General features: G+C 36.5%; 1 protein-coding gene across 1 annotated transcript; it reads left to right on the forward strand.

The window, feature by feature from the left end:
- Positions 1 to 829: 829 nt before the first annotated feature.
- On the forward strand, positions 830 to 21,231 carry LOC145780617 (netrin-G1-like). The gene is made up of 10 exons (XM_082592243.1): positions 830 to 860; positions 1,287 to 1,411; positions 1,839 to 2,019; positions 2,960 to 3,095; positions 7,015 to 7,168; positions 10,057 to 10,232; positions 10,613 to 10,788; positions 17,365 to 17,598; positions 19,630 to 19,767; positions 20,682 to 21,231. Exons 1-10 carry the CDS (start codon positions 830 to 832, stop codon positions 20,996 to 20,998), a joined length of 1,668 nt encoding a protein of 555 aa, XP_082448369.1. The 3' UTR covers positions 20,999 to 21,231.
- Positions 21,232 to 26,373: the final 5,142 nt, after the last annotated feature.

The following is a 26,373-nucleotide window of genomic DNA, read 5'->3' on the forward strand; positions in this document are numbered from 1 at the left end:
AACTAAATATTTGCTGCTCGGATGTCTATCCTTCAAAAAAAAAATTAAAAGCTCTGAATCATTTTTCTTGGTGTAATTTCATTTTGAAAACAGTGAAGAGTTGAGGTTGCAAGTGCATTTTTTCCCTTCAAATTTGCGAAGCAGAGGCTTATTTATTTATTTACATTTGTCCAAGCTCGAGTCGAAATTTGCAAAATACTTCCAGGAAAATTTTTCAAACTACGAATGGACTCGCAATCCTTTCGTAGTAGGAAATCCGGCAAATTTTTGGATTCAATGAATGACGATTATCCAGGTTTGGTGAAACAAAGCACTACGAATTATTATCCCATTCGCTACGTTGTATTTATGTGAAGCAAAATTTTCTGCCTTGGTGGTGATAAAAACCAAATATCGATCACGAATAAACACCGAAAGAGTAATGCGAATGGCAATTTCAAAAATTCTCCCAAGATTCAATGAACTTTGTGAAAACAAACAAGCCCACATGTCACATTAAATAACATGCATTGCCTTTTGTTGTCGTATCAATAAACAAAACTTTAATCATAAGTTTATTCATTTACTTTTATTTGCTGGTGCGTCGCAAGTCCAGAAAACTTTTCCAGAGGCGTCGCAACAAAAAAAAGTTTGAGAACCACTGGTTTAATTCAACGTTCGTAGATGTTAAATGAATGCAATAAAGGAACGATATAGGGTACTGGCTAGGCAACATACAATCTACAACAAAAAGATAATTTTGCGGCTACTTTTGAGGGATAAATGCAGACTATCACCGTGTTAAACTTTATTGGCTGTATTTTTGCCAGTTAAGCTTTATGATGATTATATGACTGGCTCTCAATTTTGTAACCTCCTTGGTGATTTTTATTGCTACTATACTGTAGTATGGCAAACGTGTTAGCTCAAAACGTTTTCAACTAGACAGAAACTCGTAACTCCAAAACGTCTTACATCGAATTTTTGCTGTTTAAAGGATAATTTTGACCATTTACTAAGTAAAACTTGTTATCTGAAAATGTAGGCCTGTTTGACAGTGTAGGATTATTGATTTTGGGTTTTTGACTATCACATGAAAAATATGCAGATTCCTATAACCAATACAATATTTCATTGCTATAAATCTAAAGCTTAACGGGATTATATTTCCGTACAAATCATTCGAGTCCAAGGACTGGCTTACGTTCCAATAAAACGAATCATAACGACAAAATGAAAACATGTTAATGACAATTTATCTACCTGACTGGCAGTTGGTGACTATAATTGTACAAACTTCCAATTAGGTGAGAAGATCTACACTGCTTGCGAGCCTAAAAATAACGCAGTGGATACAGCAGCGCTGGCTAAGATTGAAATCCAACCAGAAAACGCCACCTGCGGGAGACCTCCAGGGAAGTTTTGCAGCTTGGTAAGAAAAGTGCAGTTGGTGCAAAACAAAAATGTAATTTTTCTCGTTAAATTTTAGTGGTCAGAAAATATCTTTTAGTTAATGAGCATTTTTACAGTCATTCAAGTTTACTCCTTTAGTGCGCTTGTTTTATTTTGTTAGATGTTCAAACGGCGATGACTATGCTATTAAAGGAAATATACTAGGTCTACTCTGCAGTTTGTAGTTAATAATAAAAACAACAACATGTATATAACGCCACATCCACAGTGCAAACTAACTATCTGGCCTTGAAGCTTTTGTTAAATCAATCTTGCTTCAACGTCTTATTTCTTCGTTTACAAAGCACGAGTTTGGCGCTTGTTCTGTTGGATCACGGTGACATAATCAAATCAACTTTAAAAAATCCTTTTCCTAATTTAACAAAAAAAAACTTTTCGTGTTGCAGAGAAATCCCTTTGCGTGCAGCACTTGTGATGCATCACGCGAGGATTTGTCACATGAACCTATAGCAATGATTGATGGGCTCCAATGGAATTGGTGGCAGAGCATATCTTGGAAAGGCTCTGAACCTAACGCTTTTAAAGTGAACATAACCCTAACGCTGCCCAAAAAGTTTATTTTGACAAGTTGGTAACGCTAGCTTTTAATCATTTATTGCTTTGAGTTTGTTTCCAAATGTTTTGTCAGTTTTAAACATAAATAAAGATAAAGCTTTGGTAGAAAGTTTGCTTTGTTGAACCATAGAGAAATAAAACAAAGTAACTTCAGCGGGTTTAACATGATGTATTACATACACAAATATAACATAATTAAAATAAACTCATGTACGTGTACGTGTCGAAAACGTTTGAGTTTATTTTAATTATGTTGTATTTGTGTATGTAATACATCATGTTAAACCCGCTGAAGTTACTTTGTTTTATTTCTCTATAAATAAAGGTAGTTAACAGCAATCTATTATTTTATCCACGTTTGTGACTATTCATTATATTCTCTGAAATAAGAGCACATTTATTTTTTAAACTTTTATTAATCCCTTAAATTTGTAAACTTCTTATTGTTGTTAATGCTCTAGTCTGGTGTCTAATTGCAAATCTATATATAATAGACAATTTTTTTGTATAGATTTTAATATACTGGTGTTATCACCATAGTTCATTAATGGTACGGTATATAGCGAATTTAAAGCTGAATCTGAATGTAAAGTCAGATCCATTAGCGTAGCGTGACCATTGTTGCGGGCTTTCGTTTTTTTAAAAAGTGTAAGCAAAGCCCATAGGCTGCTGGTTAATTGTATTAAAAAAAGAAAAGAAAAAAGCAAAACAAACAAACGGTGGAGCTAACTCGGTTGAACAGCACCCAGGCCTTTTTTTACAAGTAGACTAAAGTTTTCTAAAAAAAGTTATAATAACCCAAAATATGATCACGCTACGCCACTGGTCAGACCTCACCGGTTGCGGAGACTTTCATTTTTATTTTTTGAGTCTGTATGAGTCTGGCTATTTGTTTCGTACACAAAGATGATTGATGATAAGAAGAAACAAAATTATGACTTTACTCTTACAGATGACATTCTTATTGATTTTAATGATGGTTATCCTGAAAAAATGATTGTCGAAAAATCCTCGGATTACGGAAACACTTGGACGGTGCTGCAATATTTCTCAAACAAATGCATGAGGGACTTTGCAGTTTCCAAGATGTAAGTGCAGCATTCTTACTTTTTATCCATATGCCCATTGAAAACACCAGTGGTGAAATTTTAAAATGCTAAAATGGTATATTTACCTACACCTAAACAAAAGGTGTGGTGTGATTGCACTTAATACCACAATTTAAAACTAGAAATATACAAATGTTTATCCATTTGTTAACTCCAGCTCATTGTGGGTGAACAGCTAGTGTTGTTATTTTGACAGTTTGAGAAACTATTTTTAAACCGTCAAGGATCTCTCTAAGAGTTCGTTTTTCATTTAACCCTTTGTCCTGTGGGGGAGGGGGGGGGGGGGGTCGGGTGGGACTTGGCGCTTTTCAAAGCAATATCACTAAAGAACTACGCAATCCACACCTTTGAAATTTTTTGACTTTTCCTAAAAATTATTCAAGTATTTATTCCGCTTGAAATGGCATTGCTATTGTCTATAGTTTTAGAGATATGACATGATTTTCATAACATACTCGGATATTTTAGCCTGCTACTAGCTAGTCCTTTTGTTTTCTAATTATACGGATTAATAGGATTACTGAGCGCCGTCGTGCGTGGAACTGCGACGCAGATATCTCGTGAGTTGGCTTTGTTGTAAAGCATTCGACCGTAATGATTCCGCCTTTTGTTTGCAAACTCGAGTTTTGAGTTGCTTTGATTAATCTTTTAATTACATCTGGGTTTCTTTGAAATTATATCAGAGAGTAAGTATACGATAAGCCATGTTGAAAAAGATGTAATTTTACATAGTTTTCTATGGCCAATACATTTTGTTTCTAACTTATAACAAGAAGCCGTACGAAAATTTCTTGACAAAACTCAGTCTATCTCACAAAACAAACAAACTGATGTGGGAAGTTTTTTGTTGATTTCTTGTCGGAAAGCAACAAGGAGTGAGTTTTTGACCCGCCAATAAACTTCTGCATGTACCTGTATACTTATATTCACATAAATATTTATGGATGTTGTTAAAACGTTTTTATAAAAACGAGAGATTGAAGGATACTGAAAAGAACTTGACATCGTCTATCTAAACTGCTCTGCTTTTGTGGAAAAACACGCGCAGCGAAATTGTTGTGCTTTGACAAACATTGCACATTGTGTATTGTCAGCAATGAATCTTTACCTAAATGGTAATTTTGCAGTTGCTTGAGAGATTACAAAATTATTTTTTCTCTACGAGGATTGAAAAGTTTTGATATATCTCAGCAGAAACACTATCAGGACCAACTCAATAATTTCAAACTTTGTTTTCAAATGTTGATCTTCAAAAGCTTATTTTCACAAAAGCTTACCTCAAAAAGGTGTAGGCATATATCATTTTCCCAATAAATTTGGATGTTTATGTCATTTGGAGCAAAGTTGTTTGCTTGGTTGAAAGAATTTGAAATCAATGCCTTGTTTTTGTAACGTATCGCAACGTAACCTATCAGTCAGCCGCTTTTGAGCCTTTTTGTTTTCGAATACATTTCCGTGACAAAAGATTGGCTTTTGTAATAACGCCATCAACCGCGAAGTTGCATTCTCTGACTGCATCTAAAACGCGATACCATACTCAGCAATTTTTCTAAAAAATTGTTGCACGAAATACATATCTGACAAAATAAGGGAAATATGTTGAATTGAATTATTTTTTATACGGATTGTTTTCCTTGTCTCCTAAAAGTAACTAAAAAAAAATAAAAACGATTTTTATCGTTTGGCATAAAAATATGATATTGAGGTTCACCTTGGTTTGCATGATGAAAAATGAAAATCATAACAAACAATTGCTCGAAGTGATTTTCACAGCTATTTGATCCTTCGCGATGATATCAATTGTAGTTTCTATTACATGAAACCTGTTCAAACTAATTTTTTTTAAAACTGTGGTTGATTCAAGAATATAATACTTTGTAAATATAACTTACTTCATTTTTGTGTTTTTACTTCGACTTTTTCACAAGCAAGACTTTACACAAAACAACTTCAGTGTGAGCCTACCCAATAATGTCGATAAGTTATTTGCAACGTGAGTCGATTGACCAGAGTAGCCTCAGTGGACCAGAAAGCTGTGGCCAAAACTTGATTACTTTTATCAAAAGGTTTGCACATAGGAAACAGCAATCACTTTGTTTCAAATCAGCAAATCACTTTTTGTCACTGGTTCAACGTCTGAACTAATATACAACAAAATTGGTTTTCTGGGTCTTTGGTTCGGAAAAACATCATTATGATGTATTGTTACGTGGTCTATCAGCCAGCAGTAGTTGATGCGCCTTTTGTTTTTGGTTATGTATCAATTACAAAAGATGGCTTTTGCAGTAATGCCGTCAACCGTAAACTGCATCTAAAAAGTTATTTCAAAATTTGAAGAGAAAGAAATCTTCTAATGCGTAAGAAATAGCTTGACACAAAATGCATGTCCAACAAATTAGAAAAACATGTAGAAAACCTTATCTTGCAAATCTAGTTGACAACATAAAAAAGCCGTTTCAATCGCTTAGACATAAACGTGCATTTTCAAAATATCAAAAACCTTCAATTTTGCCGAAGAAAAAAGTCAAAACTTTAGTGATTTTTTTGTATGATAATAACAATCAGCCTAAAAAAGATTTTTTTTGCAAGATTTGATATCTTGCTAAATGTATTTATTTTTCCTATCGTTATGCCACGACTTTGAGTTTGTCACGCAGAACGGGAGTTCCCTTTGGCAATGTACAAACGACCTTTTCTATAGCCTACCAATACGATTTGACTAAACGATTATTATCACTTCACTTTATCAAAATTGTTGCAAAATTATTTCATTCAAAGTGATCATTGTTGGTAGGTATGGAAACAAATCAGTTTTGTAATGCATCGTGACATAGTTTATCAGTCAGGAGTTCTAGACACTTTTTGTTTTTGAAGTGCATGAAGGTCCAAGTTGGAACGAGCTCCTATCGAAGCAAGTAACTACCTTTGGATAGGTTGTGGTTCAAACACCATGTGACACCAATAGGCTACCTTTCTTTTCTGTATCAACCGCTAGCTAGAAAGCAAATCAGATACTTTTACATCAATTCAACGTCTCTAGACGTTGAAACAATGTTAAAAACAAATAAATAGCTCCCTGGGATGTGCTGTAAACTGCAAAGTGTTTCTTGATCATGTATAACCAAATTGGACAGTATGAGTGTGAAAAGAAAACTGAACTGAACACAATTGTTACAAATAAAATGTTCACTAAAGCTCATTGCTTGATTTAGTTTTAATATCAAGCGATGACAGTACATTTGAAAATGTGTAGACTATAACATATGGCTCAAAAATGACTTGAAACAGTTTATTTTGCCGTGATTTTGTCTCATTCTCTGCAAATGTTGAGACAAAGCGAAAGATTTTTGCAATGCCTCGGGCAAAACAACAAGCAAACGCAAGTCAGACGCCAATTACGATTTCATTGAAGCGTGGACGACGTCCACGCGTTAGAGATTAAAATCCAACACAATGGAATTATCCCGTCACACTCAATTATAAAGTAATTAAGAAACGATTTCTCAAGTCAAATAAAAAAATATGACCAACCATCAAATTATTTGATTTTTCAAGTTACGCTGTTGAACAAATTGCAAAAGATTTTCGATGCTATGTTGTCAGATAAATTATCTGCATCATGTGAAAATTTGATTGATCTATTTTGCGTAGTTTTTGAGTTACACGAGCTGAAAGTAATAGTGTCGCACCGACCCCCCCCTCCGCAAGTCAACTGGCCAAAATACGTCACAGGAAATAGGGTTAAGGCATGCAATTAAGTTCATTAAAATTAATTCGAAGTGAATAACCAGATCGTTTAACATGAACTAAGTATTGGCTTTTATGATTTGCGGATGGCGTTCCAATGTGTTTTATCACTATTATTCTTTTAACGACATCTCAAAAAAATATTCTATAGAAATCCAAATCAAGCCTACAAAAATTCAAATGAAGCTGTTTGCCCTCTATGCTCAGATGAATTCAGCAGCAATAAAGATTGGAAGAAACGTAATCTGGCTTTTGTTTATATAAACAAGAGAATAAGGGCATTGAAAGCATTTGGGATGACCAAGGTACAGTTTCTTAAACTATGAAACTAGCCTAATGAGGCTCTTTTAGGTTCCTTTAAATCCATGTTTGGATATGCCAATCGATTCTTCTAAAACTAAAGCCCTATGTTCACTTGGGTTCCTTTATCGAATGCCACTCTTCACTACAGTATTACACAAATTTATTTTTTATTCAGATAGCCTATAGCAAAATAACTACAACAACAAATTACTAAACTTTCTCAGTAGCCAGTGAGTTGTTCTCCACTCATGGACAGAAATTTCTGTTGCCAGTAGCGTTGAAAGGAAGTTAAGGGTGTGCTTTTGAACATGAGCACGAGATGATTTTAGGAGCCAGTAACTTTTCTAAGGAGATCAGGAATTTGAAGAAACCACCTCCCCAGACAGCCACTTTATCTGGGTAGATCTTTGCCAGATCGGGTAGGCTAGCAACTTTCTAAAAGGTACCATTAAAAAATCCCATTTGAGCAACGAAGGAAAAAGGCCAATAATAATAGCTAATTTAATTCATCGGCTGCCACTGCCTCACTTGGTGCAGAGGGTTAGGGCGGCGATAGTCATTGCATTGACGTGGGTTTGATTCCCACCACTGCTGTGCTCTTTTTCTTCCGTAATTACCAAAACAAAGTTCGAAGGGATTTTTTAATGGTAGCCTACTATTTCGAAACTTGCGATCGAGTACGGATCTGAGCAGATAACGTGGCTGTCTGGGCCGTATTCTTTGTATATTGCGTTTTTTTAGAAGTGTCTTAATTTGGGGCCCAGAGACCTAATTGGTTTCAGGCTTAAATTATCTCCTCAACGGACCTGCATGTTGCTCTGCATCGAAGAAGCAGCAAACGCAAACTGAATTTGTAAAACTTTTGATTGATAAATTTTTGTATGTTTTTTGTAGGCCTGTGCGTGCTCAGCATATTTGTAATACTCCATTTGAACACTTTTATAAAAGTATTTTATTTATATGTTGAAAGCAAGTTTGCAAAACTGAATTATGCTCCGCATTTCAGAAACGACAAACCTCATTGCAATACATGATCAACCTTTTATTTTGTTATATATTCACCAATGACACTTTCTTGATATTTTTACAATGTTTTGTAATAATACTTTAATGAAACTTTCCAACTTCTTTATGCTGTATAAATAATTCATATTTTCTTGGTAAGGTTACAGTGCACGCTTAATTATTTTGTTCCTTTTGGGTTAAATATTTTATTATATTTAGAGAAAAATAGCCTACTATTTAAAAAACAAAACAACTATTTTTCATTTTTCGCTTTAATAAAAACTTGCCGTACCATTTGATGTTGTTAGAGACAGGGCTGCATTAACCGACCCGTACCCCCAGTCAATTGGAGCTCACCGCGTCTAGGGGCTCACTTTTTGTGGTCTGCCCAACATTTTTTTGGAAAAAGCATTTAAAAAAATAGAAATACTGCTACAAAAGCTCGATATTTAATATCTTTTACATCACATCATGAAATTTTGTTTTATCGAGAGCACTTAGTATTGCTTTACTATTTCAAATCAACAAAACCAGAATTTATACTATGAAATTTATAGATAACACATAACTAGCCTACTTTGTTTTCTTTAAAAGCTGTGCCAATATTGGGCAACAGCACGGTGGAAGTTTTACATCATTAAAACGCCTAGGAGCTGGCAAAAGCGTTGAATTTACACACCCAGAAGTGTTGTTGGGCCAGTGATGATTTTAGAAAGCCAGAATCTTTCAAGGGTCTGGAAACAGAAGTAACCGCTCTCACGCCGCATTTTGTGTAGGTTAACCTATAATTTTAAATTTTAAAGCAGCCTGAACTTTAAAGTGATTTTGCACCCATCTCAGTGTCTCGTATCTTTTGTTCAAAGAAAACTTTTGTTTCACTTTTCATTTTCTCTTTATGTTGTTCGAGGGTATTGCAACTGCAAGTTTTTGGCCCGGACTATTGATTGGTAAAAATTCCAATTTTTCATCTGGAAATGGCCTTGATGACGGCTCTTTTGCTGAAAATAAATCAGACGTAGAAAGAATCAACGAGCTAATCATGTTTTTGAAGAGTTGAAGTTTTGTTTCCATTTTTTTTTTCTGCAGTTAATAGATCATGCTAATGAATCTTAGAAATGTCATTTTGATTATAGAGCATAATGTGGCTGATATTTTAAAATTCTTATTAATCAATAAATCTGTTGAACATTAGAGAACACAACTTGTTGGTTATACAATGCTTGGAGGTAGGCTATTAAGGAAATAAACTCTGACTTGCACTGTACACTTTCACTTTTCAACTTTTGAGTTCACAATTCGGCAAAATCTCAGGAGAGGTGAGATTTTATTTGAACAACAATAAAAACGTGGGAGTGTGCATGACGTGTTGGTCGTTGTCTGAAGGTCCGTCACAAACGTAGTGAAATGCGTGGTCGTAGAATTGGATGAATTTAGCCGTGTTTATAACGACAGAGCTGTTGAGTGGATAATTTGGGCCTGGTGCCGTTATCCTCGAGCCTCATGTGCAAAAAAATACAAGATAGTTTTTTCAATTCCCAAGCCCCTTGGAAAGGTTATGGGCGTCAAAGTCATATTGGGTCCCGGTCCAAAACTACCCCCCGGACTTCCTGTCAACGCTGCTGAGCAGGATTAAGGGTATTTAGCATGTCATAGTCCTTTGCTAAGTTATTGGGTCAAGGACGGCGTTAGTTTTTAAAAAAAATGTGGAGTCTAAGTCCAGTGTTTTGATTTGATTTTACAACCCTTTGTGTAAATCACATCATATCAAGGAGTTTGTACCCCTAAATGCTGTCAATGCAGATTTCGTTTTTGTTAAAACGTTTAATAAAATAATTTTTTATGCTTTGTGAAGTTCTCAAAACTGAATAATGAAACATAAATTTAGGAACACCTTTGTTCGTCCATACACAGCGACAGCAAATTGCGTTCTTTTCTGGAAATCACCAACTTGCGTATTCGTCTCTTGCGCCCTCCGGTACTTCATGGATCAACAGATATGCTACCTGCGGATGTGAGACAATCAGACCACTACGGAATAAAAAAGGTGCACATCTCAGCTCGGTAAATATCTTTATTTTGTGTCAAGTCTTGTGCAACTTGGTGTTTCGTTTTTAAAATGGAAAAAGGTGCAGTGATACTGTCAGATCGCTATTATTAAAGTAATTTAGACCTGCAGCAGCCTGAATTTTTAATTTTGACTTACAAGCACAAACGACAATTGGTCTTATCAGACCTGAAACAACTTGCCATTTACTTCAGATTCACAAATGGCAAAAAGTGTATTTACTGTTTACTGAAAAGAAAGATAAAAACTCCTATTTCGAAAAAAGCTCTCAACAAACAAAAGAATACAACTGCATAATTGAAGCGAGAAAAGTAGTTTATATTCTACCACTTTTTCATCCTATATTTGAATTGTAATTTGGCACGTTTCTTTTCAGCTGCCAATGTAATGGGCATGCAGGCGAATGCATGAGAACAGGCAACAATGTTACATGTAACTGCGCACATAACACATATGGCTCGGAGTGTGAGCTATGCAAGCCATTGTTTTGGATGCGTCGTTGGACACCCGGAAGCTATTTTTCCACCACGCCGCCAGGAAGTGGAAATCCATGTATGACTGCCATTGTTTTTATATTACCGTTATTACTGCAGATATGAAAGTAACAGTGCATTATTGCACTAAGAACAACTAACAACAAAACGTGTTTGATAAGAGAAAATTCTTATCCGAAAAACACCAGAGTTGGATCGATTAGGCTACACAATTGTCAGTTCAGTTTCGTTACAATTACACCATTAAAATTTTTAATTACTATTCCAGTTACAGTGAAACTTTCAAACAACAAATACTTCCAAATGTTATTAATGACACGTTTCAATTTTAAAAATTGAATATTTCAATAGCCATATTCATCGATGATTTTTCACAGATTGTTTTTTTCACAGACAAATACAATTGCATTTGATAACGATTAGGTTGCAATGAAGAAGTGCCTTTTGAACGCAACTAGCACCAGCTCAACAAAAGTAATCGTCGTCGTCGTGTGAGCGTCTGGGGCCAAGGGTCTATCATTTTACCACCCCAGATTTACAATATTCTCGGGCCTAAGCTGGAAGGCTACTAGAGAGCAGCCAGTCTTTGGTTTCATCATTCAAGACAAGCAGACCTTCCACTCCATTAAGTGGCTTGAAAATGGTGAAATCGTTGATGATGTGGTCTGCGGTCTGTTCCTCAGCGTTCTATTTACAAATGGAGGAAGAAACCATTTCCCATTGGTGCATGGTTGAGTGAAAAAGCCCGACGCTCGTACGTAGACAGTTGAGACGCACCCATGCTTGTCTTGGTAGTGTTAGGCCGATTGACGAGTGTTTGCATCGGGATTAAACGAATGGAGTCTGGTGGTGCTTGACTTCCATTGAGAGTTTTATTTATGGTCAGCCCAATTAGCAGCAGAGATGTTTTGTCAATCAGCTTCGTTGATTAGAAGTTGAGCGGCTGGCACGAATGGGTGTCTTGTATCATATCATGCGTGCAACTTACATAGTGTAATTGCAATTTGGACTAAAAAAATTTAAAATTACAATTTCATCACAACAAAAAGTCTCAACTACAGTACAATTATAATTACAGTAGCCTACATGAAAATGTGTAATCAATAACAATTACATTGTAATTACAATTACATTGTAATTGATCCTACTCTGAGTCTGGATTTAAAATTAAAACCAAAGTAAAGTTTTCTAATTTCAAATAAGTCGAATGATGCAAACTCACATTTCGGTTTAAGGCTTGTGCTTGCAGTGCTCTGCAATTACAGTGTGTTCAATTGAAAGTTATAATTAAAACATTAGCTTTAATTTGCTGCATGATACCTCAAGCTTAGGCATAAAGTGGTAAATTTTATTAAAAATCATTGTGCCGCAACTGCTGTAACAGCAACAACACAGGCAAAAAAATGGCAATCACTGCCCGAATAGAATCTTTCTGGATAAATTCGAATTTCTTTACTTTGCTTCTCATAGATTAAGAATTGAAGCTATGCTCTGACATTTTCAAGAGCTTTGCGCAAATTATTGTTGTCTGATGAATTATTTATTTGCATTGAGTTATTGTGGCTGAGGGCCAAACACACATAACATTTGACGACAGACAGGCTAACTTTTCAATTATTTTATCTGTTTCTGCTGCCACATTTGTTTTTAATCTTGTAGTTACAGACTCTTTTTTAAGCATCGCCAAGCCTGTGGTCTCCTAAATCTTCTAAGAGTGATCACTAGCAAAAACTATACAAATTTACGTTTAAGTATATGATTTTTTTTTTTTTCTTAAAATCAAAGTACTTACCGTTACCGATCCCTTTTAAAATACTGCTGATTTCATTTCTCGGCCTTGAAGCAGCTAAGCTTTTATCTGTCTTTTGTAGTAATTTAAGAAGCTTTATTTGTGTAAAGCAGGGGTCGGCAACCTTTTTGAGCCGCGGGCCAATTTGATAAAATAAACTATACTGGCGGGCCGTAACTGCCGGGACAGCTTTTCTGAAACGCGAATATCTTACCCTTAAATTGCAGGCCGTTTTACATTCCTATTCATGCTTATATAATATGTTCATTGATATGATAAAAGGAATTTATTACTTTGAAACCGATTATTAAAAGAACAAATGTGTGTAACAATTTAATGTTGGAATCTACCAACTGTTGGAATCTAAATTTTGAAATATATCAACCAGTTGCAATCACAGTCGTGCGATTCCTTTTTTCTTGATTTCCAGCAAAAATTTCCTTTTTCTTGATTTCCAGCATTGTGATGTCATCTGGCTTGTTCAAGATTGCATCATCTTATTGAATCAGTCTAGTTAAGCTTTTGCACAAAACTGAAACGTGTGCAATGAAGCATATAATTTGTAGCACGAGGCATGGGCGTCCGCAGGTTTTCGGTTAGGGGGGGTCAAGGTGGGTTCACTTTCACCGTCAAGGATTCCAAGTCCGGTAATGTGAATGATTTATTAAGTTTTAGAATTGAAGCTGGTGATGGAATTTTGAAAGATCACATGGAGCACGCAAGTGACAATGTTAAGTATACATCGGCTCGTATACAAAACGAGATGACAAGTTTGTGTGAAGAAACGTTTAGAGATGAAATTGTTACTGAAGCAAACAATTCCGTTGGCTTCTTAATCTTAGCGGATGAGACCGCTGACATTTCAGGAAAAGAGCAACTGGCTATTGGAGTGAGGTTTTTCGACGAAAAAAATCTCGTCATTCGAGAAGAGTTTCTTAGTTTTGCGTCACTGAACGAAATGGACGCAGAAACGATTGCGGGGACAATAATAAATCAGTGTAATAAGTACGGTCTAAATTTAAATAAACTACGTGGTCAAGGATACGATGGATGCTCCACTATGGTAGGCAAAGAAAATGGAGTACGCAGGCACGTATTAGAAGCGAGTAGGCCTATCCGTTTGCTGTATTTGTCCACTGTTCAGCCCATCGCCTTAACCTCGTGGTCAACAATCTGAATGCAGTTTCGGATGTACGGAACACTATTGGAACAGTGAAGGCTATAGTAAATTTTTTTAGAGAGAGCCCGAAACGAAGATGCCTAATACCAAACACGCCATTGTTATGTGAAACGAGGTGGAGCGCGAAATATAAAGTATAAGACTCTTCGCGGAAAATTTCACCGAAATTCACAGGCAGTTGGAGAATTTAAAGCAGCACAAATCGAATGCAAAGGGACGGCAGACCGCACACCAGCTGCCAACCGCTTCTGGAACCGCTACTTTTGTAGTAACGCTATAGGTTTTGGAGCCTGTCACCCAAGCCCTTCAGGCAGTCCAACTGAACATGTTAGGTGTCAAGAAGCACATTGACAAACTCGTATCAATGTTTTGTGATCATCGGCAAAATGCAGAAACACTTTTTGTAGAAAACATTTATACAGCGGCATTGAAGTCAGCCGAAGAAATCGGTGTCACCATATCTGTCCCACGGCAATGTGTCCGTCAAGTAGCCTATTCAGAGCAAATACTGGTGGCACCAATGAGGAATACTATCGCCGCTCCATTTACGTTCCTTACATGGACTCTTTAATCCAGTCTCTGAAAAGCCGCTTCTCAGAGACGAACATGCCGGCATTCATGTTATACCGACTGCATCCAGCGCAGATGGAAGAATTTGACCGTTCAGACTACAAAGCCCTGGTCAAAACCATACACCAATTCTACAGCTACAACAATTTTCAGCAGGACGCCATGTCGTGGTATGACATAACCATAAAAGGAAAATTTCCTCAGTCCGAAGACCAGGAAGAATTGGAATTTGTGGACTTGGTGAAAAATATGGAACTTTTTCCAGCTGTAGCCTACGTCAAACGATGATAACATTACTGACCCTCCCCGCCACTACTTGTACGGTAGAAAGATCATTCAGCACAATGAGGCGGGTCAAAACATGGCTCAGATCAACATGTCTGACGACAGGCTATCTGGGCTGTGTGTGATGAGTGTCCACAGAAGCCGAATAAACTCGGACAAAAATTCGTTCATCCAAAAAGTCATCGAAAAATTCAGCAAAGACCCACGTCGACTTCACTTTTTATTCAAGAACTGATTAACTAAATTGGTGGCTGATTGTTCTTTTCTGTATGATTCAATGTTACGAACAACTTCATTGAATTCATGCCTATTTTTGCATGTTCTCGCTTTTTCATTTTTCATCCAACAACTTTCCAGGGGGGGTCAGCTGACCTCATTTGCCCCTTTGTGCGGACGCCCATGGCACGAGGTAGTATCCGTGGTTTTGTTGCACTATGATTTTAGCATGCGAAAAACAACTTATTTATCGTCGCGGGCCGAATTGCGTGCTTTTGCTTGGAACTGCTCTCGGGCCGGAACGAAGCGCCTGGCGGGCTGGACCTGGCCCGCGGGCCGTAGGTTGCCGACCCCTGGTGTAAAGCGTATGGCTGGCCAGAAAGTTTGTTGCACTAGTAATCGATTTTAAATTGTGCAGTAGTTTTCCTTGAAATGTCTATGCTCTTGAAATCAAAATGACAATGTTTTAGCCTACAATGTAGACTATATTGTGACCGCCAATTCGATTGCTGATCACTGGGACAAGTTATTGTTGCATTAAAAAAGTGAAAAAGTGCATTTATTTTCAAGGAAAGTTGCTATTAATAAGTTGCAATTGTGCACGCGGATTTGAAACCGCAGTGCTGTGTTCATGTGATTTCTTTACATTCAATGCCAAACGTTTTCAAACATTCTCGGTTGAAAATTTACCACTTTTAACGATTGTTCACCGAGCATGTGTTGTTGACTTCTCACAACGCTGCATGAAGTTGGTTATGTAGGCTAATAGCCTAATTTGCGTATACTGTAAACAGGGGCGCCGGAAGCGGGGGGGCAGGGGGTGCGGCCGCCCCCCCTGCCCTCAATTTTTCTGCAGATGGAGGGGCAGGGGGGGCAATGGTGCCCTTTTAAATTCATGTAACCTACTGCACATTTGCAATATAACAATTTGTGCTATTCGCTTCAGTAGCCTACAGGCCTTAAAACTCGTTTTTTTTTTCGGCAGCCATGTGGCCTACCGGGAGCTCCTTCTCGGCGGCCAAATCTGCGTGCTTGGAGGTCAAAATACAAAATAAAAATAACGATAGCACAAGTAGGCCTAAATAGAATTAAACTTGAAACAATGCAAAAATGATCACTTAGCGTTGTTGAAGTCTGGGCCTGGGCGACGTCCTACAATAGAATCGTTGCACCACGCAATAACTGCTTTATCGGGATTGTAATCCAGTAGGCCTACTGCGGGACCATCTAACCGTCTAACGACACTCGCACGAGTGTCTCCAATGTGGCTGATTTTAAAAAAGTTCGCCACTCCCCTAGATTTCTGTTTAGCAACGAAAAATAACGTTCGACATGTGTTGACGATGACGGCAAGGTAATAAAATAAGTATTTCAATGATGTGAAGGACATTACTAAAAGAAGCATAATTTTTGCAAAATATGATCAAAAAATGTTTTCCCCTCGGATGTCAACTAACCTAGTTCTCCTTTTTAATGTCCGACAACATCGAATAGACATAAAAACGACAATATTGCCAGCCGATGTAAATTAGCACTTCGGATTAAGACTTTGTTAAAATTAACGTCGGGAATTACAAACAAGACTTACAGCGCTGGTGATCGCAAATGGATATATTCCATCAATATTTTTTTTCGGGGGGGGGCCAGAAAATTTGAAAATCAATTAAAAAGAAAGAAAAAGCTAAACAGATATGAACAACGATACTACGACATATACGATATGCTATAAAATAGACATTAAAACAACCATTTTCATCAATTGTGATGCCGAGGGACTAATATCAGCTGTTTAGAAGCATATCAAACCATTTGATGCGGAAACATACAATTTCTACAATTTTTCACAAAATTTCGGGGGGGCCCGGGCCCCCCCCCCATAAATCCGCGCCTGCGCATGGCCTACTCAATACATAGTGAGCTGATAGATTAGCATTGTCGCTACGGTATATCTTATCTTAAAACTTGAAAAAAAATTTGGCCTTTTAGTAAACAAAAGTGCCCTTTTTTCGTAATCTTGCCCCCCCAGTCAAAAATCGTTCCGGCGCCCCTGACTGTAAAATAATGTTGGCGGAGACAGTCATGTTTGGCAAGGACATTCCCACAACCGCTTTAACATCACCATTTAGTTGAAGCCGATGATCTAAAATACAAGTTTATCCCAACACGATCCCTGTAGCCTAACAGTCAAAACAACAAATTTTCCTTATTAGTTTTTATTTTGGTGTAATGCTTGGAAAAGGTTGCTTTTAAAAATGAAAAAAAATTGTGTTTTAAAATTCCTAGAAATAGTTCAAAGTATGTTGCTTTGAAATTTAATTTAACTCTTACAAGAAATGCTATAGTTCACTAAACACCTTAACACCCTGTTTCACATTTAATAGGATCATCAGACGGAACTTTTTCAAAGGAATAAGTTCTATTAAAGTGTGAAACAGGCTGTTAACGTTTTTAATGAACTAGTAACTAATTTAGATGTAACTTTAGTCTTGTTTATTTTGGAAGCTGTTTTAAGCTTTAAAAAGTTGCCAAAGGTTTCCCTACTAATCACTAATAATAATAACTTGTTAGTCTTACTTAATTGAAATGTTTTGCAGGCTTATCATTCTTTTCGGATCATTATCGCGCAAAGTGGCCGCTCAAACGTCCTAACCACAAGCCGGTCAAGTGCAATTGTAATAATCACAGCAATCGCTGCGAAGTTTTGAAACGGCTTGGTACAGTTTGCGTCGACTGCATGCATAACACTGAAGGGCAAAAATGCCACAGGTGTAAGCATGGCTACTACAGGACACCAAATGCTTCAATGAATGATGAAGATACTTGCCGAGGTAAGCATGGTTATCATCTAGGGCTATGCATTAAGTAAGTTACCTTAATGTCCCAGATGTTTTTACAAGCTAGTGAAAAATTCACGTTAAAAATATTTCTTATTTAAAAAAATGAAGAGATCAGGGGAACATTAACCCACCTGGAGTTTGGAAACGTTGTCCAGGGGCCGCTTGAACTTGGGCCGATGCGGCCACCACTGTCATGTATAAGAAGTGAGGAATTTTTTTTTGTTTGAGTACATTCAACCAAAATATACCAATACTTACGGATTGAAAAAGGTAAAAATTATTTCGATATAAAAAAAACATGCTTGATAAATGTGAAATGGGTTTTATTTGTAAATATTTCGCCTAGAACGCTTTGCCAATCCAACCTTGTTATCAGGTACGCAGCATGACAAATGCTAAAGCAAGTGTTGTTTACAGATAAGAGTTTATTTATGAATTTAAAGTCGCTGCAAATGATTTGTTTTTCTGTAGCCTTCTTTACAACAAACTCAATAATGCAAAGAAAAGTATTCATCACTTTGGAACAATTATTGTAATGGCGTTGTAAATATTTTACGAGATACCGTTTCCTGTTGTTTCATAAACTCGTGCCAACTTCAAGGTACAATCGACCTAATTGCCCTTTTGCAATTATACGTTTTTACTTTCTCATCTACGAAAGTTGTCAAAACAAATGCATATTTAAAATCGATTCTAAAAGCATTTTTGTCATCAATATTAAACACAGACTACTTACTCTTAAGTGATGAAGCAATGAGATAAAGCAGATGTCCCCAAAACGTTAAATTGTCGAGGAGGCGCTTTTGATCAACTGTTATTTAGTGAATCTTTGTTTCACGTTTATTAATAAACGAAAAAAAAATATTGCTGGGCTCTCGGACATGGTTAGAGCTTTAAATATTTCTTCAAAGTTTTTTCGTTTGTGTTGATTTATATTGACCGTTTGGCTACGTGCCGATAACTACTAAGGAGTTCTTTGATTGGCACAAATATTGTAAAGTTTAGATTTTTTAGCGTACAATAAGCCTTTCAACAAAAAGAAAAGAAAAAGGAGTAAACAAAATTTTGAGGATAAATAATTATTTAATTTCTAAGCTGAGATCGTATTACTGCGTGAATGAAGCTACACGACATGCGAATATGAGTCTAGCCTGCTTGTCCATATCGTTCTGCTTTTTGCGATTGACAATAATCATGTCAGTGACGTATCTAGAGGGGGAGATTGGGACGATTACCTCCCGTAAAACACAGAAAAGCAACTTTATTCACAGTTTATTTGCGAGGTCGGATTAATGTAGATACCTACACGTTGTTGTGTTTTGTTGGAATTGCCCTCCTACGACTACTTGCTTTAGCCCCTGAATTAGGTTTTGTCTGTCGGATTGCATTATTGCCATTAGCGGAAACCCTGTGGAGTGTGGAATTTTCGACATTTAACTGTTTTTCCCCCAATAGTTATCTTGTGGGTCAGTCATTGAACAAACAAGCTGATAAAACCCGAATTTGGGCTTAAGATATTTTTGCAGTCTAAGTTTGGTAAAGGAAACTACATAAATATATTCCCACTTCGCAACAAAAAGTTCCTTTTTCGAAAAAAACTCGTTTCAGCAATTTTGTAACAAAAAATCATTTACAAAAAAAACTTTTGTTTGATACGATCTAAGTATAAAGGTCTTTCTGTAGAAATTTAATTGTTTATATTTAAAATCGCAGTCTACCTGTGATCGATTTCTACAAGCAAACTACTGTAAGGTGGTAAGTGTAATAACTTACCATTATAGCCAGTAGCGTTGACAGGGGTTCCAGGGGTACTTTTGGACCGGCCCGAGATAGTTTCAGCGGTCAGTAACCTTTCTAAGAGCCCGGGGATTCGAAGAAATCACAGCATAGGCCTATGCTTTGCATGGATGTCGCTTCGTGGTCTCGTTGGTACTGGATCTAAATTATCCTCTCAACAGGCTTGATTATAGCCGGTAGCTCTGAAGGGTTGCTAAGATTGCTTTGTATGTTCTTAACTTTCAGCTTGTGCGTGCAGTCGTGTTGGATCTTCTTTATCTCGATGCAGCCAATCGGGGCAATGCAAATGCAGAACAAATTTTGCCGGTAGATCTTGTGACCGTTGTGCTGCGGGGTTTCAACTCAATAAGACGTCTTGTGAAAGTAAGTCTAGTTTTCATCTTCTTTTATTGTTGCTTCACGGCTTTTGTTCTCGCTTGGCACTAATGAAGTGCTGGCGGTGAGTGCCTGGTAGTAGGATTAGTAGCCTGGTAGTGCCTAGTAGTAGGTAATTTTGCCGGTAGATCTTGTGACAGTTGTGCTGCGGGGTTTCAACTCAATAAGACGTCTTGTGAAAGTAAGTCTAGTTTTCATCTTCTTTTATTGTTGCTTCACGGCTTTTGTTCTCGCTTGGCACTATATGAGTGCTGGCGGTCAAAGGGCCAGCACTCATATTTGAGTGCAAGTCTAAAAACCACAACATCTTGCAAACGGTGGCATCGTTGATGCTCGTTGACCTTTTAACTCAAAGATAAAGCAATGGAGAAGTAGAATATATATTAAAAAAGTATGGTTTGTATTTAGACTTTTTGAGATTTTTACTGTCAAACTTGGACAAAAATTTTTGCTTAGATTTTCCGTGCTCGCTACAAACGAGAGAGCGTCACCGTCGCGCTAAAAACTGTTTTATCAGTGTTGCCGATAATATTTCAAACATTTTATTAAATTTCAACACCAAAAAAGCTGAAAATTTAGCTCTTATTTGGGGTTGAAGTGAGAAAAGTATGAAAAAAAATGCAGATAACTTTGCGAGGTCAAAAATTAATTAAAATAACTGTATAAAATAATCTTTTTACATTTTTGAAAAGAGAAAGAATTGCTCTTCCGACATTCATGTGAAGGTTATTGAGGGGGGATTCATACATGAGGTATTTAAGGATAACAAACTCGTGATCACTCATGCGTGATGGTAGGGTAAATTTTGGGTGGCGGTCAAAGGGTTGCGACGCTGTTGTGGAGGCAAGAAACTTTATATGTAGCCTAATGGCAAGAAACTTTATGTTCTTGATTTGTTGCAGAAATAACTGCAAAGACATGTCTTTCCGGAAAGACTTGCTCAGATTTTTGTCTGAATCAAGCCTTTCAAAAATGCAGAAACCAAGAAAGTCAAGTTGTTCCCAATCCACTTGCTTCGCTGTGTCAACCATTGATCTCGGAAAGATGCTCCTGTGATGAAAGAAAATTATCTGACTGTTCTGCATTGACTTTTAACACCTTATCTGCAACCGGAAAAGCACCCACTGTAGCAAAGCCAAATTTTTTCACTACTTTATCAAGTTTCACAATTTGTTTATTCTCTTGTTATTTTAACTGTTGTTTTTCGCACAAAACGTAAATGAGATCATGTTGTAATTTTCTACTCTTGATTCGGCTTCTTTGAAAAAAGTCGTTGGGAATTGAAAGATGGGGTTGATTAAGCATTTGACAACGGACAACTTGGAAAGCCGAGAGAGTTGAACACCAATTCACAAATACTGATCGATGGAGTCTTATATCTTTATTTTTTACTGTTTACGGTGCAATTTTAGTGATTTCTTGTAGAAGTATAAATTTTTCTGGTAGCTTAAAATAAAAACTAGTGGCAAGATTGAAAACTGTATATCGTTTCTGTACAACATGACGATATCGTTTTTTACTTTATTTTTTATGAAAGCAAAGATTTCGCCAAGTGTCTCTTGTATTTAAGAGAGTATAGATTCATTGTTTGTCGATGTAGAAGGTAGAATAGTATGAAAGTAGCAAGTGGGGCAAGTGGGTAGCCACTTTAACAAGACGAAATTCTGCCACTGCGAATGACTACAATGCAACCGTCAACCAATCAGAACATGTTATAAGAGGCTACCGTCCAATTGTGATCCTTCTAGCACTAATCCAGAGAGTTAGTGCTTGTTTTGAACTTTATTTGGTAATTACAGAAGAAAAAGAGCAATAGCAGTAGTGGGAACAAAACCCGCGTCAGTGAAATGACTACTTTCTAGCCCTAACCCCTAAGCCAACCAGCTGACAAAAAATCCATCACTTAATTTGCTTTCTATCATCTTCTTTTCGCCATTTTTTACGTCACTTAAACCGTAGCTTATGATTGGTTGGCGGTTTCATTCTAGTCAATTTCAGTGGCAGAATTTCGACTTGTTAAAGTGGCTACCGGGCAAGTGTTGCATGTAGGTTGTTCCCCAATTACATTAAAGAGTAGCTTAACAGCTTTAACCAAAGTTATTTTATTCCTTGTGTTTCATTGAATGAGGCATACGAATCAGTAGGGTAAATAATTTTGAAAGGAAAAAGTTTAGTTTCACATCTACAGCTTGAGTTTTATTGTATCGTGTTTCTGTGATATCTGCCCAATAATTGACAGCCATTGTGTGTTTTTCTTAAACTAGCTGATGCATCACAAGCAAACTAGAAACACCTCACAGTATACTACAGCAGCGGTCCCCAACCAATTTTTTTTCTCACGGAGAGGTTTTAAAATAAAAATGGCCTCTGGAACCGGCAATACTGCAGGAAAAACGAAGTTTGACGTTGACGTAGGATACAGGTCTAATTGTTTATAGCGGTTTAAACACACTTTAAGCAAGATTCTTAAAATAGAAATAGACAATGTATGAAAGTAAAAGTTGAGATTGGAAAAGGAAACTAACGCAGCAAGGGGGTCTGGGAGGGTTGCTTCACAGAAAATTTTGACTAATTTAACGTTGTTTTAATCGTTTTTTAAGCACTTTTAGGACCAACAATGATTTTCAATCAAGACGCATCACACCTTGTAGCTATTTGACCAATATCATTAAATTAAAACTGGATTTTCTTTAAAAGTTTGAGTGATAAGTTTTGATTTAAAATTGAAGCTACTTTTTAAATACGGTTTTTAGTTACTTTCTTTCACGACTAGAGAAGGATTTCAAAATTTATTTGTTGATGGTTTATAGCCTGCAGTAGCTTATTGTGTGTGCTTGAAGTAAAATTTCGAAAATCTATCTGAGGTGTCCCCACCTTTTGCATATAGCTCATACAAGGCACATTTCACCTCACACCTGAAACAGGTCATTTAATTGTTAGGTAATTTGTTAACCAAGTCTTTAATTGCTATCTTTGTTTTTGAGGGACTTTTAAAACTTTATCGGTATTGTTCTGTAAATTTACTGCTTACATGCTGCGTCCCCAAAGCCACCCGTTAGGTTGATAACATGCATTGCCGAGAAATTAAGCCACCTTTACATAGCAATGACCCTAAAATGCAAATGAAAGATAACATTCAGAATAACTTTTTCTGTCTATTTTAAATTTAGAAAGGTATGCAGTAAATAAAGTTGTGAGCTTATAACATGAACAATGACTGTATGGGGTAGCCTACAGCAAAATACAGAAGCTGTTTTTAAATCAACACCAACTCAAACTACTTCAAAGGCATACTAAATGAAAATTTCAAACCGGAATTAAGCATTAAAATGAGTAAACTAAACATTCAAGAATAGGCTACATTTTAAAAACAATTACCCAAAAAAAAATTGTTTTTAATGGCGCTGGCAAGGCCCAAAGTCCAGTGTTTCATTTATTTTCATTTTTTTCAAAATGACCAAAACGTGCAAACACTGCTCGAGAATACGTAATAAAAGACAGCAATAACAAAAACCACGTTACCACATCTGATGTTTTGAGCAAACTGTCTGCTGTTTTGATGTTGAAATGCGCTGTTTTAATGTACATACATACATAGCCTACAGTCAAATCGCCCGCAGTAACAATTATTGCGTGATCGGTTGATTGCTAGTCTTTTGTTACGTAGACTGTACAGTCGCACGCTTCGTTGCTCAGGCCCAATCTCATTTTGAAAGCTCTGACAAAAGCACGCGCACAATGGTGGTCAGACCGCAATGGGGCAAAATTTTATTGAAAATCGTTTTATGGTAGCATGTTAAACACAAAGAACGTGGAAAATCGCCAAGTCAGGTTTTTCCTTTAGTACCCCTTTAAGGTTAAGCGAGCAAACTCAACCAACTCTTCTTCGCAAAACATCAAGCAACTATATCGCTAGATGCAAGCGCAGAACGTTGCCACCGGAGCTTTGCCCCAAACTATAACTTATGATTGGAACATCGTGTTTTCATTGATTAGCTTCTCGTATTTTGCTGATTTGCAATAGCTCATGTGATCTGTTTCATGTCGTTTTGTGTAGGTATTTACGTATAACTCTTCTGTGTGATATTGAGGTTGTGTTGGTCAGAAGTATCAATTACTGTGCTAGTGTATATAGGCTAAATTCAATCTGTAACTGCTGCAGTATGCTGCTTTTTTTGGTGTAGTTAAATCTTATCATTGTTATTCATGATAAATAGGCTACTCTATATTGTGTCGAATGCGTTCTATATAAATTCGTCTGTACGCACTTTTTGCTCGTGTTTGAAAATAAAGTTGTTAAATTCGGCAATGTTACTTGACATTGCAATGTTCGTGGCCGACAAGACGAACTCTCCAACAAAAGTATAACATTGCCGCTACATGGCGCATGAGAACCGGCCGTCGTTCTGGCATCACCTCGTCACTGAATGCTAGATCAGGCGAACCACCATCTGTATTAGCGATACCAGCAGTCAGACCCAAGTGTTATGATACCTCATCTTAGAATTCTGCTGCAAACCCTCGAATTAAACATCGACGAATCAAATTGGCACTGCATGAGGCTAGCCTTTATCCAGCAAACAATTAGCGCAATTGTCTGGTATGTCTCAAAACATATGCCACAGGGAAAGTGCACAATGATTTTAAAAAATGCTCTTTTTCAGTTATTTATATTTCACTTTTTGGTTTCATACTAGGCTATCGTGTTTTGATCAGTTCGTCACACACTATGGTTGTAGTATATTCATGGTTCTTGCCACTGTGCTAATTAAAACAGACAATGACAACTCATTACTTTGGTAATTCTTATATTTTATTAATTCTTTTAGTTGTGATTGTGGTTTCCCGACGAGTTTTGAAAGATGATAAGTATTTATTGAGCAACAAAGTATTTTAATAAAATTATTATGAAAACAGCGAAAGACAAAATGGCGTGGAAACATAATATGTGGAGGCAGTTGCAGTTGCATGACTGGATGATGATGATGATGATAATGAAAGTATTCCGGAGAACGAGACAAAACTAGAACATGTTCGATCACTTTTCACTTTAATGGTTTTAACGATGCAATTAACAATGCACAAAAGCCGACATTAAACTTTTTGTGTTAAAAAGGTAAGCAAAGGAGACTTTGCAAGGTTCAAAAACGTCTGCATCTAATAACATTTCTTTTACATCTTTATCAGCTTTAAAAATTTTGCACGCTATCTAACTGTGAAGACTTAAAAGTACGAAAGTATACGTTCAAAAAAGCCGAAGCTTTTAAAAATGTAATTATTTCGAGATGCAAAAAGTTTAAATTATTTACAATGTTTCAAAATGTTTCTCTATCATTTGTTGAACAAGTGTTATCATTTTACAATGATCGATTGTAGAACACTGAACCTTGTCGAAAAACGTTCATAATTTCCAGGTAAATTTAACTTAGTTCAATATTGATTCAACAAAACAATCTGTGAATAAGTTTATAAGCGAAGGAACTATTGAATGTTTTATGTAATTAACGTAATTAAGAACCTTGCCCTCAAAAAAGCCAAACAAATTTTTTTTACTCTTTTACTGTTATGTTCCGAGTACAGAGAGAGTGAACAAGAGTTTATGAACACAAACAAATGAGAATCTAATGAGGAAATTTGATACCCTGTACAGTACAGGGACGCTTCACTTGAAGAAAAATAATCGTGGATGTAGAAAAAGGGTAGTTTTTGGGGATACAAAAGAAATTTTTTTCAGACATGTTCAATTGCATGGAAAAAATGCGACAAGCACATAAACTGCACAAGCAAGCACACGACATCACATAAAGTTGTCAATTAATAAAAAAATAAGCACTTTTTTATTTTTCGGTTGTACTTTGTCAGATGTAATTATTTTCTGACTGGCCACATACTATGCTCTTCTTACGAACACGAATATTCGTAATTTGACAACTAAGTAGGCTATACGAGAGTATTCGATACGAGCCAAACGTACGAATATTTGTATAAGATATGTTTCTTCTCACGAATATTTCATTTTGTTCGTGAAAAATCGTTTTGATCTTACAAAGATTTTTCTGTTCGTATGAAGACTCTTTGTACGTCATAATTTTTAAAACATCTTCGTAGAAAGAGCAATTTTTCATCAATTTTCACAAATGGTCAAGGGTCAAGACTCAAGACCATTCGTAAGTTTTACGAATTTTTTTACGTGTGACGTCATACTGTACCCAAGCGTGCTTGCTAAACTTCATTGCAGTTTTTAGCACATCCAAGCAGGAAATATTTATTAGCATACTTGTAATGGCATTTTATACTTTGTTTTTTTTTTGCTGGAAGATATTACGATGAAGAAATACGATAAATAATAAGCAGAAGTTCATTTCTTCGGAAAGCCGTCTACGGAATATTTTTGCTGTTTATGACTAAGCTGCTATGACTTGTTTGATTGCGAAGCTGGCTGAAAACGATTGCAAATTTATGCAAAATGTTTTAGTAAAATTTTAGACTTGAGTAGGCTAGTTGGTACTAATAAGTTAGTAATCATTGTTTTAGATGTAGTAGGTCTATTGTCATAATTACTTGTCAGTAGGTGACGTGTAATACACGAACAAA

This window comes from Aplidium turbinatum, chromosome 12 (genome assembly GCF_918807975.1).
Source record: "Aplidium turbinatum chromosome 12, kaAplTurb1.1, whole genome shotgun sequence".
Classification (NCBI taxonomy): Eukaryota; Metazoa; Chordata; class Ascidiacea; order Aplousobranchia; family Polyclinidae; genus Aplidium; species Aplidium turbinatum.